At 36.1% G+C, this 19,079-nt stretch overlaps 1 protein-coding gene across 5 annotated transcripts in view; it reads right to left on the bottom strand.

Moving 5' to 3' along the window:
- Positions 1-19,079, bottom strand: part of LOC113067026 (talin-2-like) — a 149,442-nt gene that overhangs the window by 59,518 nt on the left and 70,845 nt on the right. For all 5 annotated transcript variants that reach the window (XM_026239207.1, XM_026239208.1, XM_026239204.1 and 2 more), the window contains exons 7-15: positions 13,478-13,605; positions 13,141-13,204; positions 11,713-11,817; positions 8,829-8,984; positions 6,734-6,835; positions 6,474-6,550; positions 4,043-4,226; positions 3,662-3,775; positions 3,352-3,460 (exon numbers count right to left, since the gene is read on the bottom strand). In XM_026239207.1, coding sequence (XP_026094992.1) covers positions 3,352-3,460; positions 3,662-3,775; positions 4,043-4,226; positions 6,474-6,550; positions 6,734-6,835; positions 8,829-8,984; positions 11,713-11,817; positions 13,141-13,204; positions 13,478-13,605 — 1,039 coding nt within the window. The remainder of the gene's footprint in view (positions 1-3,351; positions 3,461-3,661; positions 3,776-4,042; positions 4,227-6,473; positions 6,551-6,733; positions 6,836-8,828; positions 8,985-11,712; positions 11,818-13,140; positions 13,205-13,477; positions 13,606-19,079) is intronic.

Here is a 19,079-nt window from a genome sequence, read left to right as displayed (position 1 = left end):
TAATTTAAGTTATTTTCGGGGTTATCAGGAGAAAATGACTCTTAAAGGGTTAGTTCGCCCAAAAATGAAAATTATGTCATTAATAACTCACCCTTATGCTGTTCCAAACATGTAAGGCCTCCTTTTATCTTCGGAACACAGTTTAAGATATTTTAGACTCAGTCCGAGAGCTCTCAGTCCCTCCATTGAAACTGTGTGTACGGTATACTGTCCATGTCCAGAGAGGTAAGAAAAACATCATCAAAGTAGTCCATGTGACATCAGAGGGGCAGTTAGAATTTTTTGAAGCATCGAAAATACATTTTGGTCCAAAAATAGCAAAAACGACGACTTTATTCAGCTGGCTGGATTTCCGGTTCACGAACGAATCATTCAGTTCACCAATTCGAACTGAATCGTTTTAAACGGTTCGCATCTCTAATACGCATTAATCTACAAATGACTTAAGATGTTAACTTTTTTAATGTGGCTGACACTCCCCCTGAGTTCAAACAAACCAATATCCCGGAGTAATTCATGTACTCAAACAGTACATTGACTGAACTGCTGTAAAGATGAACACCGAGCCGAGCCAGATAACGAACAAAAGACTGACTCGTTCACGAGTGAAGAACCGGTTGCATCGGTGTTCGGATCACCAGTAGTTCTTTCGGACAGTTCGATTCAATAAACCGGTTGAAGAAAACGGTTCACCAGTTATTTTGCGCTCGACGTAATGGCGTCATTTGAAAACGGAAAATGGCGTCTGACAGAAACGGTTCTTGACTGGTGAACGAGTCAGTCTGTTGTTCGTTATCTGGCTCGGATCGGTGTTCATCTTCACAGCAGTTCAGTCAATGTACTGTTTGAGTACATGAATTACTCCGGGGAAATTGGTTTGTTTGAACTCAGAGGGAGTGTCAGACACATTAAAAAAGTTAACAGCTTAAGTCATTTGTGGATTAATGCGTATTAGAGATGCGAACGGTTTAAAACGATTCAGTTCGATTTGGTGAACTGGATGATTCGTTCGCGAACCGGAAATCAAGCTGCTTTGATTTGAACTCTTTCTCACACAAACACGGAAGAGAAGACAATGCTGAATAAAGTCATCCTTTTTTGCTATTTTTGGACCAAAATGTATTTTCGATGCTTCAAAAAATTCTAACTGACCCTCTGATGTCACATGGACTACTTTGATGATGTTTCTCTTACCTTTCTGGACATGGACAGTATACCGTACACACAGCTTCAATGGAGGCACTGAGAGCTCTCGGACTAAATCTAAAATATCTTAAACTGTGTTCCGAAGATAAAAGGAGGTCTTACATATTTGGAACAGCATAAGGGTGAGTTATTAATGACATAATTTTCATTTTTGGGCGAACTAACCCTTTAACGCGTATACGCGTTAACCGACTCAAGAGGGTTGAACAGAACACTTCAAAACGAAAGAAAACAGACTGCTCTCTGCATATGTAACGTTAATCCGTATGAAATGTGCATTTCTCTGGCGCGTTCATTACTGCGAAGATCGTGAGACAGCATCGTCAACTTTATCTTTGCAGTCGACACGACATTGTTACAGAAAACACTTGTTTATTAATAATTATATTCATAAAATATAAAATATTCATAATCATTACTTTTGCCGGTTCTTTGTGACAGCTTTTAGGTGCGTTATTGGCAGAGCCACCCTTACATGTTAGCCTACATGAACGCGTGAACTGAACTGAGCTCATCACAGCTGGACTGCTTGTTATGATGTCATGTCAATGTCATTTTTAATGTCCATAAATTCAATTAGGCTAAACATAGCCTAACTGTTACCTTTATCTTATGTTAATCAGCACCTGGCCTGTCTAAAACCTTCTAGATTTCAAGCCATTCCACAACTTTTCTAACTGCCAACTAAGCTTGTGGATAGGAGGGGCAGGTGGGCGGTGGGTTAACATGCAGTGCTCTGATTGGCCGAAAGCTTTTCACTCCACTTACACGCTGTGGATCAGCGGCAGAATCAGCGTCATAGATTGCATAGAAACTGAAATCGGCGAAATGCGAGATGCAACAAAATGCGTACCTAGAGAGCAGCGAATCGTACAAGCGTACTTATGGGTCAAAATGCGCGCAGAGTACGAAAAATGTGTACATGTTGGCAGGTCTGAATTTCCAGTTTCAATTCTGAAGCGTTTAAGTCAAATATTTATTTACATGTATGCATTTATTAGACATTTTTATCCAAAGTGACTTACAGTGCATTCAGGCTATACTTTTTATATTTTTATTAATAAAAACTGGACTTGATTAAGAGCTGTTTGTGTGCAAAACAAAGTGCATGATTCTGGATAAATTTAGATTTTTTATTAATAACATTTTTTTATGGTGGTTGTGGTTCTCTCATAATTCTGAAGAAATAAAGCATTAGACAACTAAACAACATCACATATAATTTATAAAAGGATGATGACTCACTCAAGATTTACTTTTTTGATTACTGGATAAATAAGCGTTTTTGAATTAATCTCTTGAATGAATGATTCAAAAACAATTTCATTTTTCCAGGCTTGTTGCGCCACCTACTGGTGTAACAACGACCTCACTCTTATCACTAATGTTATATTTAGCTTTTACAGCTTCTGATCGCAAGTGTAGCCAAACATTGGTGTCACAGTGTCTGGGTTGTGTTCCCTGGGTGACCACTAGATGTCCTCTTTTCCCACGGTGTCTGTCACTTCATTAATCACATTCCTCGTCCCTGCTTAATTATTGCACCCAGCTGTAACTAGTTACCAATCATCACACTCTGTCAGTTTCCCATTAGCTTTTGTCTCTCCTTGTGTATTTAACCTGGTCTGTCTTAGTATGTTTCACGGAGTCCTTGTTTGATATTCACGTCCATCTCAAGTCTTGCTCATGCTTTGTGTCCTTGTCAGTTTATGTTCTGGATTGATGTTTTGGTTTTGACCCCTGCATTGACTGTTTTCTCTTTTGGATTTACCCTGAATAAATTACATAAATGACCCTGAATAAATGACATACCCGCACTTGGATCTCTCACGTGTTTCCTTGTATCCCGGCCGTGAAAATTGGAGTGCTTAGATTAGCGAAGAAGGTTTTAACTTTCCAACAAGTATCCAATTCCTGACCTAAAGTATCCGATTCTGGAATTGGAATCGATTTTCAGTACCCAACCCTACTTGGATGTTGTGTCCGATATTTAATGCAATGACGCAACAACTGAAGACTAATTTTTATCTAAAAATAGTTATAAATTATTTCACACAATAAATATTGACATGTTTTACATTTTTCATAATATATATATTTTTTTGGACATGGTTCATTTGGATAATTTCTGATTTGGTTACATACCGGCAGTGAGGTTGACCACCGACGCGGTTCCAGCCGTGATGGCGTCCACCTGTGAGTGAATCTCGTGTTTGGATTCGTCCACCTTGTTCTGAACCCACATTCTGGATGCCTTTTTGGAGAAAAGAGACGAGTGTGAATACTAGCGTATTCATGTCAGTTTTCTCTGCTTTTTAAATCAATGTTATCTAAGAGCAGGTTGATGATCAATGACAATCTCGGCACTTATAGTCAATTAATGAACAATTATTGTACACCAATGTCATAATGCATAAATGTAATGTCACAATAACAAAAACCTTATATTTCTTACCATGTCTTGTCCCAGTGGTGGAAGATTGTCTACCTCTCCCAGGTCAGCTTGTGCCTGCTGGACAGCCTGCATACTGGTGTTGATAGTTCCCATCAGTGCTTGCTGGGCCAGACTCTGTTGGCAAAGGAAGTAATCATTTAGAAGACGCTATGGAGAAGTTTTGATAAATGTTATTTAACCATCATTTTTAATAATAAACCTAGTCGCCCTTAACATATAACAGGAAAGCAAGAAACACCCAATTATCAAATTTAACAGTCTAATTTACAATATGTCTGGCACAAATAACAATGAAGATTTAGTTAACAGATGGAGCCGTGAAAGCAGAACCGTATGCGATGCGATCGTGATGAAAACATCAGTGCAGTTACACATTCTCACCAGAGGGGGCATGTGTCCTCTGTGCATCTGTCCCATGGTGATCTGCTGTTGAGCCGAGGGCATGGTGCCCGTGTTGAAGGTGTCAGGCCCTCCTATTGACCCCGAGCGCATGATCCCAGGCAGCGCCACCGACCCGTGCTCGATTCGACCCACCCGATTAAACTGCTGCTGGAGGATGGTGGACCTATGAAGAAGTAATGGCTCATTATCGAACGCTGTGCAGGATGCATTCACCCTTATATCTGAATTATGGTTGCTGTTTTTGTTACGGTAATTACTGACAGCCAAATAAAATCAGTTAAGTGACTCTTCCCTATTCGCACCAGGAAAACAGACGCTTCAGGCACTATTACTTAATTACCGCTCATTGTGAGAGGCCTCAATTTTTGGATTATAGTGCTAGGAGTAGCATAAGCAAGTTGGCACAAGGACAGACGCAGGCACCGATGCCTGACGTCTCCTCTCTCTCCTTCACAGAAAAGTGGGATGCCGTCGCACATAACAACACTTTTCAGGCAGAGCTCGAGAGGACCTGACCCATCTGTATATGCCATTCTGACAGAACCAGAGCCCAGACTGGATAAAAGTGCAGTTGGAATTAGGTACAGGACCACATATTGAATATTCACAATATATTTATGAGAATTTTGTTAGCGCTGTACAATTGGACAAATCAGCCATCAATATCAACCCTGTTACCATATTTTTGTTTAGTAAGAATCTGCTTAATTAAAAGGTGGATATCTATAGCAATATCAAAATTAAATTAGACTTTTAAGAAACTTGTCATTTCACAACCTTGACCACAAAGCTTGTAATTTCAAATTAAAATGTAAAACAGTCAACCCTGTTAGCGTGTTTTTTTTTATAGTAAACTTCAGATAATTTAAAAGTGGATATTTGTAAAAATGTCAGCATTAAATTCTCTTGTAGTTTGATTTTGACTGAGCACAAGCCTTGTAATGTAAAAGAAAAAAGAAAAAAAAGATTCAACCCTGTTGAAATTATTTTCTACAATAAATAATTGTTTATTCACAGATATATTTCACAGCAGAAATACCAGCATTCTCTTTCTAGACCCGGAGTAAAAGGCTTGTAAAGTCAAATTCAACTATACAACTTTCAACCCTGTTACTGCTTATCTTTGTACCTTTCAGAATCCATTATGATATCCTAAATGTAATTGATATGGCATAATGCAATTTATTAAACCTTATTTGTTTGGAAGAATGTTTTAAAATGTACAGAAATGTACTTTAAAAATCAACTTAAACTGTAAAAGACAGCTGTTACTCAGGATGACCCAAATACATAAAAACCTAAACAGATTTATGAGCGGCTGAGAAATAGATGTAAGATGGGAAATTTTCACACGTTCACTATCTCTTGCTTTCAGGAACCTGATATATTAAATTAGATTTTGCTGATGAGGTAGCACTTTTTGTGGAAATAATAACCTCGCTCTCTTGCCCTCAGCACCATTCGCATCAAGGCTAAAAGAAGAGAAAAATGTGTCTCCATCTCCTTGTGATTAAAAAAGCCAGCGTGCAGCCAGAGCATCTCCTCCAACGTCATTAGACACGTCAGTTCCACTATCAGTTGAATACAAATGAAACAGTGATTCAACAAAAAAATGTTTTAGGTGTGTAATAACAATGCAATTACAAGTGTGACGAGATGGTTGCTGCCTGAAACAGACACAGATTTATCCAGCATGGTGGATTCCTCATCACAGTCCAAACCAAACTGATCCTTATTAATATTTTGGTGTTCATTTAGTGAAACACATGCCTGAATCATTTTGCTACATTTGTCATTATGCATCTTAAAAACCTTCCTGTTAGCGTATTGTTGTTTTTGTTTTTTAATGAAAAATCGACTAAATGGAAAAAAGGAGATCTGTAGAAATATCAGAATTAAGTTATTCTTTTAAGACTCATGTCGTAGTTTCACAATCTTGAGCATAAGGCTTGTAATGTCAAATTAAACAATAAAACAGTCAACCCCGTTACCATTATTTGGATTAGTAAGCAAATAATAAATGAAAACTGGATATATATGGAAATATAAGTATTAGGTTCTCTTTATATTGTCACGACCTTGAGCAGAAGGCTTGCAAAGTCAAAAGAAACTGTAAAACAGTCAACACTGTTACCTTGATTTTGTATAGGAAGCAAATAATTACTGAAAACTGGATAGTTGAACAAATATAGGCATTATGTTCGCTTCCTAGTGTAATGAACCTGAGCAAAAGGCTTGCACAATCAAATGAAACTGAAACAGTCAACCCTGTTACCGTGATTTTGTGCTTCAGATAAATGAAAAGTGGACATTCGAAGTAATATCAACACAACACAATTATAAGTGTGACAAAATGACTCCTGCCTGAAAACAAGGTATCATGGGACAAGAATAAGAGATCTCCACTGACTTTTTCGGGGATACAGATTCTTCCAGCATGGTGGATTCCTCATCACCATCCAAACCAAACCGATCTTTACTCTGTTTCTATAAAACAAGGCGAGGAAAAAGTTTAAGTAAATAAATAGCACCATAAATAAGCAACATCCACAGGATGTATTATTTTGTGATAGTTCACCCAAAACCGAAAACTCTGATTAATATTCTCTTGATAACATTTTGGGTGAACCGCCCCTTTAATTCACATGTGTTGAAGAGCCAGTGACTTGCTTTCTTAAGGATGATGTCAATGTATCCAGCGATGAGTTGAGAGATCTGCTCCCCTTCTGTGGTCTGGACAGAGTAATAGCTCTCCTGGTACTCACCGAAATCCTGCACGAGGACACACACACACAAATATAACAGATATGAGAAGTACACATCTCAAGGCTGTCTTCTTGTACATAGTGGATGTGCTTAATCTGTTCTCGCTGACAGGAAGTCAGCCAACTGTCCTTGGAGCAGAAGTGCTATACAGTACATAAGATGCTAAAAGTGGCTCTAAATGGTGGAGCAGAACTGCGCATCACACGGCAAGGTTAAAATACTTAAGTAGTAGAGGACTGGGGCATTTTATCAAGGTAAAAAACAACTATTATTATAGTAAAGTCAAAACGACATTGTTTTACAATATAAATGTATGGAAACCGACATTACGAATAGTCAGGGCAGTCGCAAGTGGGGTGAAAGGTGGTGATGATTATAGGGGCCAATGGCCGAGGGGGGGCCCCCGGCGATCTCAACCGACTGGCTGAGGCTAGCCTAAAAAAACGATCAGAACAGTTTACAGGCTACTGCTGCGTGTCGTCACTCGTCATGAAACCTTATCATTTTCATGTGTTTTTAAGCCTGACCACTTTCCAATTTAAACATTCAAAAGAGTTTAAATCATTCAAACACAAGACGCGGAAAATCTCAACTCGCGCTCTGTGTTCGGGGCGCACGCATCTCACAGTCTCCTGCACCTGAACGAACAAATACAAATTGCAGTTTAAACAAACAGAAAAGGATGTGAAAAAGCCCATTTCAGCACCACTGTGATCCGGTGTTCCGGCTCACGCAGGAAGAGGCGTCTCAAAACACTTTTTTAACACAGAACTTGCCTCTTTTTGCTCTTGTACCGACAAAAACATACAAAATGTGTCAAAATACCTGTCTTGGAAAGTATGTTCGAAAAAACTGTCGGTTATGCCTTAAGTGAAAGTAAAGAAAAATATCGGATGTGTATTATATTGGATGCTTCATCATCTCTTAAAGTGACCGCGCCTAATTTAGCTACTAGCTGCTGTAATGTTAATCCAAGAAAAAAAAAAAAATATATATATATATATATATATTTTAAGTTTTAATAGTAGGTGCAGGACACTATAATTAATTTAGGTAAGAGAGTATAGCAAAATAAAGCGAGCTGTGACATACCCAAAAAATCTTCATACATTGGACTACTAGTGAAATTGATAGAAAAAAAAAATGGGACCAAAAATAATTAAGACACTTTGACCTGACCATGTTTTCCTTACATGTTTTTTTTTTTCCTGAATAATATTTTTCAAATAAAGTCAGAGTAAACCTCATTTTACATACAGCACACAGTGAAAATGACATGAATATGACAGTGGGCAAATGCATAAAGCACAGCATCATTTTAAACCACAAGTTTAAAGTTTAAAGGATTCAATTCACACAGACTGACCATCATGCAGAGAACACGCGATCATGCTGGATATAAATGCAAACTTCACAAGATCTCACAGCTGGATTCGACTAAGTTTGCAAGGTGCGTGAAATATGTTTATTAGGAATTCAAAGATTTGTTTAAATTATATAAATGCGTATTTGCTTAATGCTGACGACATTACTCATACTCATAGGCCTAATATAAAACAAACCGTTATAATACTTTCTGTATACATTCATTCCTTTGTTTAACCGTTCTGATTAATCTGATTGTTAGACAGACTTCTATCCGTATTAGACAGAACTGTTAACGATGATGATGAACAAGAGAGAGAGTGTGAGCACCATGTGAGCTCAGGCTCTGCCGCTCTCAGGGCCGTCAAAATAAAAATCCCACCTCGAACACATTGGCCAAGCAGAAAAACGTATTAGCCGATGCCGATATTTAAAAAATGCCAAATATCGGCCGATATATCGGTCAACCACTATTTCAGACAATATTAAGTCTCCAAACTCAATACTTTCATGCTTTTATTGACTCTGTACATAACTATATAAACACATTGAGTAGATAAAGTGAATGCAGAATCTATGGAAGACTCTAAACACACTATGGCTCGTGCTGAAGGGATTGAATAATGTAACGTACCAGTGTGAAGCTCTTGGGTGAAGCCGCCCACCTCTTGACTGTGGTGAGGGGCCACTCCTGCACCACCTCTTTGGTCTTCTCATCCACCCTCATCACTGACTCTTTGGTAATGCCCAGTAAACGCGGGACCAACTTATTCTTGCTTTTCATCTTTTCCTGTTGAAAAATAACACATGGTGTTTGTGTATTGTGTGGCAAGGACTGAAATATACAATGGGCTGCTGATGTATTTCTGTATTTATGTGATTACTAAATTTGTTTAGCTCAATCATGTTGAAAAAGTATTGCCCCGTATGAGTTCACTGTCCTTATTTCAACTTTCTCTCTACTCCCTCCCACAATGCCTACAGAATAATGGATTGTTTGATCACCACTATTTTCATCGTTGATTAAGACCTCAATTGTTGACAAATAATCCTTACTCATTTGTTGACAAATTATTATTAATAACATAAATAATAATTTTGCATAATAAAACAACTTTAGTATAATATTCAAACATATTATACAGTACAATATGTATTATATTATTATAAATAGATGTGTTTAATTAAATTATAATATGCAATACATATTATTATAACTAAATATTAACTAAATGTATATCACAATCTAAATCCAATAATAAAAGCAAGTAAAAACAATATATCTAAATAAATATATGCATAATATTATGCATTACATTTATATAATTATTAAATCAAATAATTACAAATATTAGAAAATGTCTCATGTTTGATCACAGTTCACACAACTGACCAGTCTTAAGAGTTTCAGAGTATGAAAAAACAAAATAAGTATATGTAGTTTTTTTTTTTTTTTTCCTCTTCTGTTCAAGGCAAACAGATGAAAAGTACTGATGACTCATCCTGCACTACAGCGATTTTCAACCAATCAAGTGCTATAAAAAATGAGAATGTCCTGCCTCATGATTCCACAATTAGCATGTTATTTACATTTCATTCGCAACACTCAAAATGCATTAAAACATTTCATTCGCAATGTGTGTGCCATATTCCTTTATCGGATATTCAGTATCATAACAAACAAAGCATCGCTAAAAACACTGGAGGATACGCAGTCTATAAGTAAAATATGTTTCATTAAATCATACAGTTGTCCCTTGATACCAAATAAGAGCACCAGAAAACAACCTCCTTTGTGACCCACATAGGATTATGGGTAATATTAGCTCCCAAAGCATGTGCAAATGCATTTACACCAACCAGCCACTGTTGACAAACTAATTCAATGTTCTACAAGCGAATGCTCTTCAATCCTAATATTGCATACTGACATTTCATCTCAAAGCTAACCGCGCTAATCAGGCAGTGCAGCTGCTACATGGGCAGCAGTGTCTAACATTAGACTATAGTATATATGTTACTCGACCACAGTCTGGTGCCTTTTCCCTTCATTTCAAACACAAATGACCCAAAACAATTGCCCGCTGATGGCATCCTGCCAGAGGACTCTTACCACCACGCAAATAAATAATAAAAACTAAAGCTAAACGTTTAAGTGACCTCTTGCACCGCACATCTCCAGGCTATTGTTTTGCACCTGAAGGTTGAAAATAACAACCTCTGATAAGAGTGCATTATAAATAACGCCTTACCTCACAGAAAGACCAGCAGATATTGTTTACTGCCCTGAATGGCACCGCTTTTCAAGGCTGAGGTTTATTCAAGTGGGTAAATATAGATTTAATTTTTTTTTGTTTTGTTAAATGGTCATTGTCTTATTGTCTGAGTTGGTCAGGGACGGTGTTTTTGCTCATTCAAAGTGATGCAATCTATTGTTAGGCGCTATTAATTAGAAACCGGGCACTTAGCAACACTCCACTAATGACCTGAAACTGATCCTTGAGCAGGCGGCTTGTAAATCTTCCTATGTGTGCCGTACCGCTTAAAAATGCATAACAGTCTTAAAAACACAAATAGAACTGGAATAAACAGAAACACTTTCTAAGAACACTCTATATACAGTAGATAAACACACACAGGCTTACTTGCTTAATTCTGACCGTTAATTACAGGGGCCTCGTGAACACTTTTGATTGGTCAGTTGCAACATCAAAAATAATATAATAATAAATATAATATTTTAATAATAAAGACAACATTATTTACAATTTATAAAAATTATATAGAATAATATATATAATTAGGATTATATATATATTTTTAATTGATTACTTATAAATTAAATAATAATAATAATTAATAATAAATTAAGTAATTAATTTGAGTGAAATTTACTGTGCTCTCTCTCTTTCGCTATACACACACTAAATATTTAAACAGTTTGTGATGATATCACTATTTAGATCATAAAACTTAATAGTAGTAAAAATTATAATAATATTTTTTTAATTAAAAGTCTGGGTATAAAATATAATTAAATCTATGCAAAAATAAATAATGAAAACATGATTAAAATTTTCAGTACAACTTTACAAATGTAATGTGACCTTAATAAAAAAAAAAAAAAAAGTAAAACTCTTCTGAAGAAAACTGAAGAAACACCCATAGACAGTCTTTTGCACATTACTTTGAATCTGTAAGCGCCTATATTTTCTGAGACTGCTGATAGTATAAATTATTTAATAGTCTTTCAAAACACTCTTTTTGCTGGTTTACAGTAGCAGCAGTGCTGCTATGGTAAAAAAATATATATATTTTTTACTTGATTTTGTGAGCTTGCAGTCCGAATTGAAGGTGATAAAACTTTTTTTACAGCACAAGATAATACAAGGGCAATAATTAATTTTTCTGTTGTGTGATATTAGCTGACTACATGCACAACCATTTGTGACCATTTATCTGCATTTTTAAACTTCAAACAGAATCAGAGTTTAGAGTTTGAACTGTAAAATACTCACCTTCACCAGGAAAAATGACACTCCGTATGTACGAAGGGACCTGGCAAGCTTCACATACTTCACTTTTGCCTCGATCTCCATCATCTCACCGCAGCTTTTGTGATCCTGGCGAGGATATTAAGTCATGAACACTTCTCCGCCATTGTGGGATTTGAAACAACAACCAAAAGCCAACTTAGTCTCTTTGCGTTCGTGTTTTAATTCGCAATGGAAAGCTCTACATAAGCATCTGTTTTGATCCTTATAAGTGAATGTTTTATCTAGGAAGGCCTTCTAAGCAAAATAAACAAAACCAGAAAACAGTAGTAATTTCTTAAAGGGACAGTTCACCCAAAAATGAAAATTCTGTCATCATTTGCTCACCCTCATGTTGTTCCAAACCTGTATGAGTTGCTTTCTCATGTTGAACATGAAAGAAGATATTCTAAGATTGCTGGTAATCAAACAGTTGGTGGTTGCCATTGACTTCCATAGTATTTATTTATTCCATCTATTGATTTCAATGGCAACAACATGAGGGTGAGGAAATTATGACAGAATTTTCATTTTTGGGTGAACTATTCCTTTAAGCTAAATAAATTCTGAAAAATGTATTCTAGCATGGAAAGTGGCTACTTTTAAAAGCATCAAATGTTTTAATGTTTTTTTGTTTTTTTTTTGCCAATGGTAAAATTGTAGTTGATTCTAATAAAACAAATGTTTAAATGTTTTTGTTTTTTTTTACCAAAAGTTTTTTATTAATTTTATTTTATTTTTTACATTATAACAGATTTTTTTTAAATTATATTCAAATTATATTATTACACTTCCCGTTTTAAAAACTGTTGTTGTGCTTACTGTGATTTCAAATCAACCATTCAACCCTGTTACCAAAGTTACTGTATGAAAGAAACATTGTTTTTACTGATTTATCAATAATTACAATCCAAGCTTTGATTCCAGACAAGCTAGCCATTAATTTAAGCATAACTTTCAACCCTGTTACTCAGATTTCAGATTTTATTTCAGTTTTTATAATTTTGTGTAAAATCCAAGTTTGATATATTGCAGATTTTATTTCAATTTAACTATTACAAGTTTGCATAAAATTAAAGTTTGATATGAACTCGATGTTTAAAATTAGGGGGGAAACACAAATCAGAGTATGAAACTACATTTTAGGTAGTACATTTAGAGTCAAGTTCCAATATTAATAATAGGATAAAAATATTCCAAACCTCATAGAATGAACAGAAAATAAAACTGCTTGACCTCCTGCAATCCATATTAACTCAAAGGTTAAGCCATTCATTTTACTGACCATGTGCTGAAAAATGTAAATTTTTACAGTGGAGTCTCAGGCTGTTTTTTTGTATGTTAGACATGGATAGTGCCTAATAGCATGTTTTCCTAGAATAACGGATTGAATAAAGCTGACAGAAAGCTGACCTGAAAAATTTTCTTCTCCGCCCCCCTCTGTTTGATGTACTCTTTTGGTAGGAACTCCTTCAGGCTGCAAACACATTTCACATGTTTACACCCATACTACACAAAACATTTTTCCCTCAGAGCAGGGAAAAACACATGAGGTCATCCTGGCAGGATTTACATCTTCATAACGTAATTCCCACATTAACTCTTAAGGTTTCCAGACAGTACAGAATTCTTGCAAATAATGGTCTAGTCTAAAACGTAATCGGATAACATCTGCGAGAGCCTGTGTGTTACAGTGACAGTGTTGAATAGGCTGCATATGATGCCGCAGCTACAAGGCATGTGGTCTTACTCTAAAAATCCTGGCTTGTGTTTGTGCTCCACGTGGGGACCGAATTGGATCTGTGCCTGAATTCCAGCGAACTCGCAGGCCTTATCAAAGGACACGGGGTGGGATCCGTTCAGAATGTCATCTCTGGACTGAAACAGAGACAGGAAACAAGAGCAGATGTTACAGAATGTAATGAGGGTGCTAATAAAGACGTTACAGAAAGTATGCGGTGCATGCCCTAAGGCAGTTGTTAGCACAAAAAAAAAGCATTTGAAGGATCGTCAACTTCTTTAAAGAACATATAGATCTGTATATTAACACCGATTAAGAGAATCACTGTGTGGAGATGTCAAAATATTGTGCGTAGTTCAGAGATCGTGCATCGGAGAACATGTAGCGACATGTAGCCGTGAGTTAAAATGATTTTGTGATTTAAGGAAGACTTCTCATCTTGACATCGTGACTTATTTAAGTGGTTGCATGCTATTTGTAGCACATGATTTATGGTCATTTATGCAGGCATGCTTTAATGGACTGGCTCGGATTGTACTGACACAATCTCACGGCCAACATTAGTTTCTCTCTTCCAGTACAGAAACAAATTCCCATGAGATCAAAAGGCGGCAAAGCAGTAATCCACCTAAAAATACAAATTTGGTAATTATTTACTCATTCTCTTGTCATTCCAAAACGGTGTACTTTTTTTTTTTTTTTGTGGAACACAAAAGGAGACATTTTAAAGAAGCTTTACATCGTTTTTGTTCCAAAAAAGTACAAAAAGTTCAAAAACAAACCAAATAAAACCAAAACAAACCAAACTAAACTCTAAGAAACCAAACCAATAAATAAATAAAAGCATTCGGTTACTGAAAACTATGTCGCGACGGAAGAACAGCAGGGTTTCCCAAACTGGTTTTTGATTTAATAATAAAAAAAAAGTTAAAGATAAAATCTAAATATCTACAATTACAATAAATAAATAACTAAAAAAAGAAAAGAAAGAAACATTTTATGTTAGAAGACCAACATCAGAGAACACTGAAACATGTAAATGTGTCATTGAATATTAAAATATTAACTTAAAAATCACAGTGGGTACTTAAGTAAACATTTTATGTCAAAGAAGTTTGGTAGCCAAAAAACGGTCAGGAATCCCTATTACATGGAAAAGCTCTTGGAGATAATGCTTTAAAAATTCTACTTTTGAGCTCCAAAGAATAAAATAAGAGCATATGGGATTGGAACACGATGGGGGCAGGTACATACTGACTGAAATATCTTTTTTTAGGGGAACTATCCCTTTAAGATGTTTCAATAAAACTGAGTGCAGTCTAATATTACAGACAGCCTGAGGCCACCATGAAAGCTGACAGCCCATCTGTTCAAGCGTCTCCTGATATACACCGGAGTATAACTCAGTTTAAAAGCTGAAAGGTTTAAGTGTCATCCTCGCCGCCACCAAGTGAGCATCTACAAAACAAGTGGCGCCTATTTGCAGATCCAAGTTTGTGAGTAAGTCATTAAAAGTGAAAAACGTACACACACTTGTTTGTGAGAGTGTACACTTGGCCAAGATTGTGAGGTCATGGAAGTTTTACATCATCATAAACAAGTGTGTGAGGGGCAACCAATCATCCACCAATCATCTCGCATCACTCCCAGATGACATCAACATGGTAAAAGTAGCAGATACAGTCAGTGAGGGTTTATGGGAACACATCATGACAAACTGAGATATGACGCAGACACGCCCCCTGTGCGGAGCAGAGAAATCCCCTTCAGCCTGCCAAACACTCCTGTGTGCAACACTCTCTGTGTGTGTGTGTGTGTGTGTGTGTGTGTGTGTGTGTGTGTGTGTGCTGCGCTATTCTGCTTTTCAAAGTATGTGGGTGTGTGTGGCACAATGTCAGAGAATTTCACGTGGGCGTGTGTGTTTACTACAGAGGAAGAGAGAGACAGAGGGAGACTGAGGAAAGGGAGAAGAAGTGTTACAGTCTACTGTATGTGTGGCATTCAAAAGCATGAACACATAAAAAAGAAAACACACTGTATCCATCAATACCAAAAAAGTTCAGTGATATTGTTTAAAATACCTTTGAGCAACGTGTAAATACCGTGTACAATAATTTAGTAATAGTAGCATCACGTTAATGCATTTTTTTTTTTTTTTACAAATACCATGATATCCTTGTTTTTTGTTTAAGACTGTGTACAATGTTAATACCATTTTTCTTGACCTGGTATCATGGCAGAACCAAGTCACAAGAATATTATAAAGTACCACAGTATTACCATGCTTTTGAACGTATCAGGGTAATACCTGGGAAATCTGAAGCAGAAATGTAAATACCATGTTTTTGGACATTGTGGTAATTGGTAATGGTATGGTAAATCTTTAAAGTACTTGGTAAATAAATATAGTAATTATCTTACTATGGTGTATATGCCTGGTCTCCCAGGCTGAAATAATTTGACAATGGATTAAAAAATAAATGAGTAAAAGAAATATGCTTATACTTTAGATGACAGTATTTTTCACAAATAAATACATTTAAAAGAAAGTAATCAGTGTAACCAACAGGGCACTCAGTATTCTGGGAAGTTTGTGTGCACTGGGAATCATATTTTTCAAATAAAGCAAGGGTAACTCGCAGTATTATTTGAAATCACGGGTTTTTAGTTTAAAGCATTCAATTCACACTGACTGACCATCATGCAGAGAACACGTGATCATGCTGGATAAAAATGCACACTTCACAAGATCTCACAGCTGGATTCGACTAAGTTTGCAAAGTTGGTGAAATTAAATGTTCAATAGTCATTCAAAGATTTGTTTAAATTATATAAATGCGTACTTGCTTAATGCTGACGGCAAACGAGAAAGTATTATAAGGTGTGAATTTCTATTACTAATAGGCCTAATATAAAATCAATCGTTATAAGACTTTCTGTATACATTAAATTATTTGTTTAACCTTTCTATCTGATAATTAGACAGACTTCCATCCATGTTAGATTTTTTTAAAGACGACAGCAAACAAGAGAGAGTATGAGCACTGTGGGCACTACCGCTCTCAGCACCGTCAAAATAACAGTTGAACTCATCGGCCAAGCAGAAAAACTTATCGGCTGATGCAGATATTAAAAAAAAATTACAAATATCGACCGATATATCGGCCTTGGCGATGTATCGGTCGACCACTAGTACAAACTTTACTATGGTAAACTAATATGAACATGGTATTACCATATTATCTGGACATGTACCAAGGTTAAAAACACACTAATACAGTGTAGAATGTAGGTTATCATTCTTGTACAATGATTTTTGGTTTTGTACCAATAGCATAATACCACGAGACATAGAAAATTACCACAGTAACATGAAATTGCCACAGTAATTTGTGTATTTTTAGGTGTACAGTATGTGGAAACTTGATAACTTGCAAACACAATTAATAACAAGGATACAGACATTTCTTTTCCATGCTCTCCATTCAAACCTGGATACACTGACCTTATATTGGCAAAAAAAGTGCTTATCCGTCATCTAACATATAAGTTATTAAGTGCAGATGACAGAGTATGTGCGTGTTTGTCAGTGGAAAGTTGCTCTGAATGAAATCCTCAGACAGACACTAATGCATCTGCAGCAAGCTGTGTGCTCCAGAGGCCTGGTCAGAAAGCTCCGTCTGCTACAACAGCTCACGGCCTCAAGGGAAACTATGCACTAGTGCAGAGCTCCTTGAGTAGACACACACATTAACACTGCACTACTCACACGCGCATTTACATAACACGTATGCATGCAAACCCACTGACCGTTTTGTGACACTAGTCCTTATGACTTGCAATAATTACTTTTAGTGCATTAAGCGAACCATTAAAATTATCCCAGCCCTATTATTTTTGCGGAGTTTGCTCTGGTTTGCCCGATCAAATGATCAAAAGTGATTTTTTCATGTTTGTGATCTGAAAAAAATAAATGAATAAAAAACTATGCCATACTCTAACTCGAAAAGTGCCTTATTAGGACGAAGTATAAAAGTGTGACGCAATAATAAAATAATAATAATAATAATATTTTCAATAGTGTCTCTTTAATTTTATTTTTCTGTGTTTTAATGCTAGCTACAAGAAGTCATGAACAGACATTAGCTTCAGGAAGTGAAAAAAAAGTTTTTCATTAATTGTGATAATTATTTTTACTGTGCTAAACGAATCATCTAAATGAACGCGTTTTCTCAGCACAATTGTTTTCATTGCATCATGCTGGTTAGCTCCGCCCACAATTAAACCTCATTGGTCCAAGTTCACACATACATTCAGTGCTTGCCCTAAAAAAATCAAATTATGTAAAAAATGTTTTTATTAATATTATTATTATTATGGTATCATTTTCATTTGTGTAATGTCCACAAAATGGCCTATGATTAGTTTCGTTGAGGTTGAACTGGGATATCCTACATAAATGTGGCCAGCAGACTGTATAAAAACAGGGCCAGCACTACAGATAGTGCTTCCCTTTTGTTCAAAGACGTCGAATCTGATTTGTTACGAGCATTAGTGACAGAATAATCAGCCAATCAAATTTTGTTCCATGACAACACGCCCTCTGGTGTTTCGAGGTGTTCACCTTTAAAAACCGCATTCCAAGAGTTAAATACACATTTTTGGTGGGGTTCTCCTGGTAAAATTCACATTCCAGGGGCTAAATATCATGTCACTGAGGTCGCTTCAACCAGCAGATATGAAAAACAACCCGCGGCAACATTGTTAAAGTAGCCCAATTTGGCAACCCTGCGTCCATCATTTAGTTGGGAATTTCCAACCAAAATGCACAGCTACACCATATCTTGTTGCAGACAAAAGAGGAATAACCGAAGGATAAACTACTTAAACTGAATTTGATAACAACGGGATTGTGTGCCATTTCAAAGATTGCATCTATAAGTGACTAACAGCTAGCACCGAGCACAACAAGTTATTTGAAAACACTATAAAATACCCAAAAAGTGCCTAAAGAGAACAAGGTGTAAAAACATGCAAACTATGGATGATGCAATAAAATATAAAAAAACTAATCCCATAGTTTCCTTGAAAAATATTTATCACTTGTGCTTATTTACATTTTATTTTAACAAGTGGTAAAAAAAAATGCATAAAAAAAACCCTAACAACTGGTGCTTCAATAATTGCGCTGTTTATTTTTATTGTGTTAAACTAACCATCAAAATGTGTTGCATCATGCTGTTTAGCTCCGCCCCCAATCATACCTCATTGGTACAAATTACTGCACAGACCCTTTTTTGATTGGCTATGCTTTCTGGCATTTCAAATTCATTGCAATCTGAAAAAACAATGCAATATTCTATATATATATATATTTATATATATATATATATATATATATATATATATATATATATATATATATATATATATATATATATAAAAATTAGGAGGAGATTTGAAGGAAAAGTAATCCATACTGCCTACAGCTGAGGAAAACGCAATTGACAAATCAGCAACTGTGAAGATAATGCACACTGCCTTCACAGCTAACCAATAATTCATTCATAAGAGCTATGTCACTATTTCACTGCTTGTAGACAACACCTAA

Source organism: Carassius auratus, chromosome 50 (genome assembly GCF_003368295.1).
Source record: "Carassius auratus strain Wakin chromosome 50, ASM336829v1, whole genome shotgun sequence".
Taxonomy (NCBI): domain Eukaryota; kingdom Metazoa; phylum Chordata; class Actinopteri; order Cypriniformes; family Cyprinidae; genus Carassius; species Carassius auratus.
Note: the sequence above shows the minus strand (reverse complement) of the source record. Positions and strands in the feature narration are given on the sequence as shown.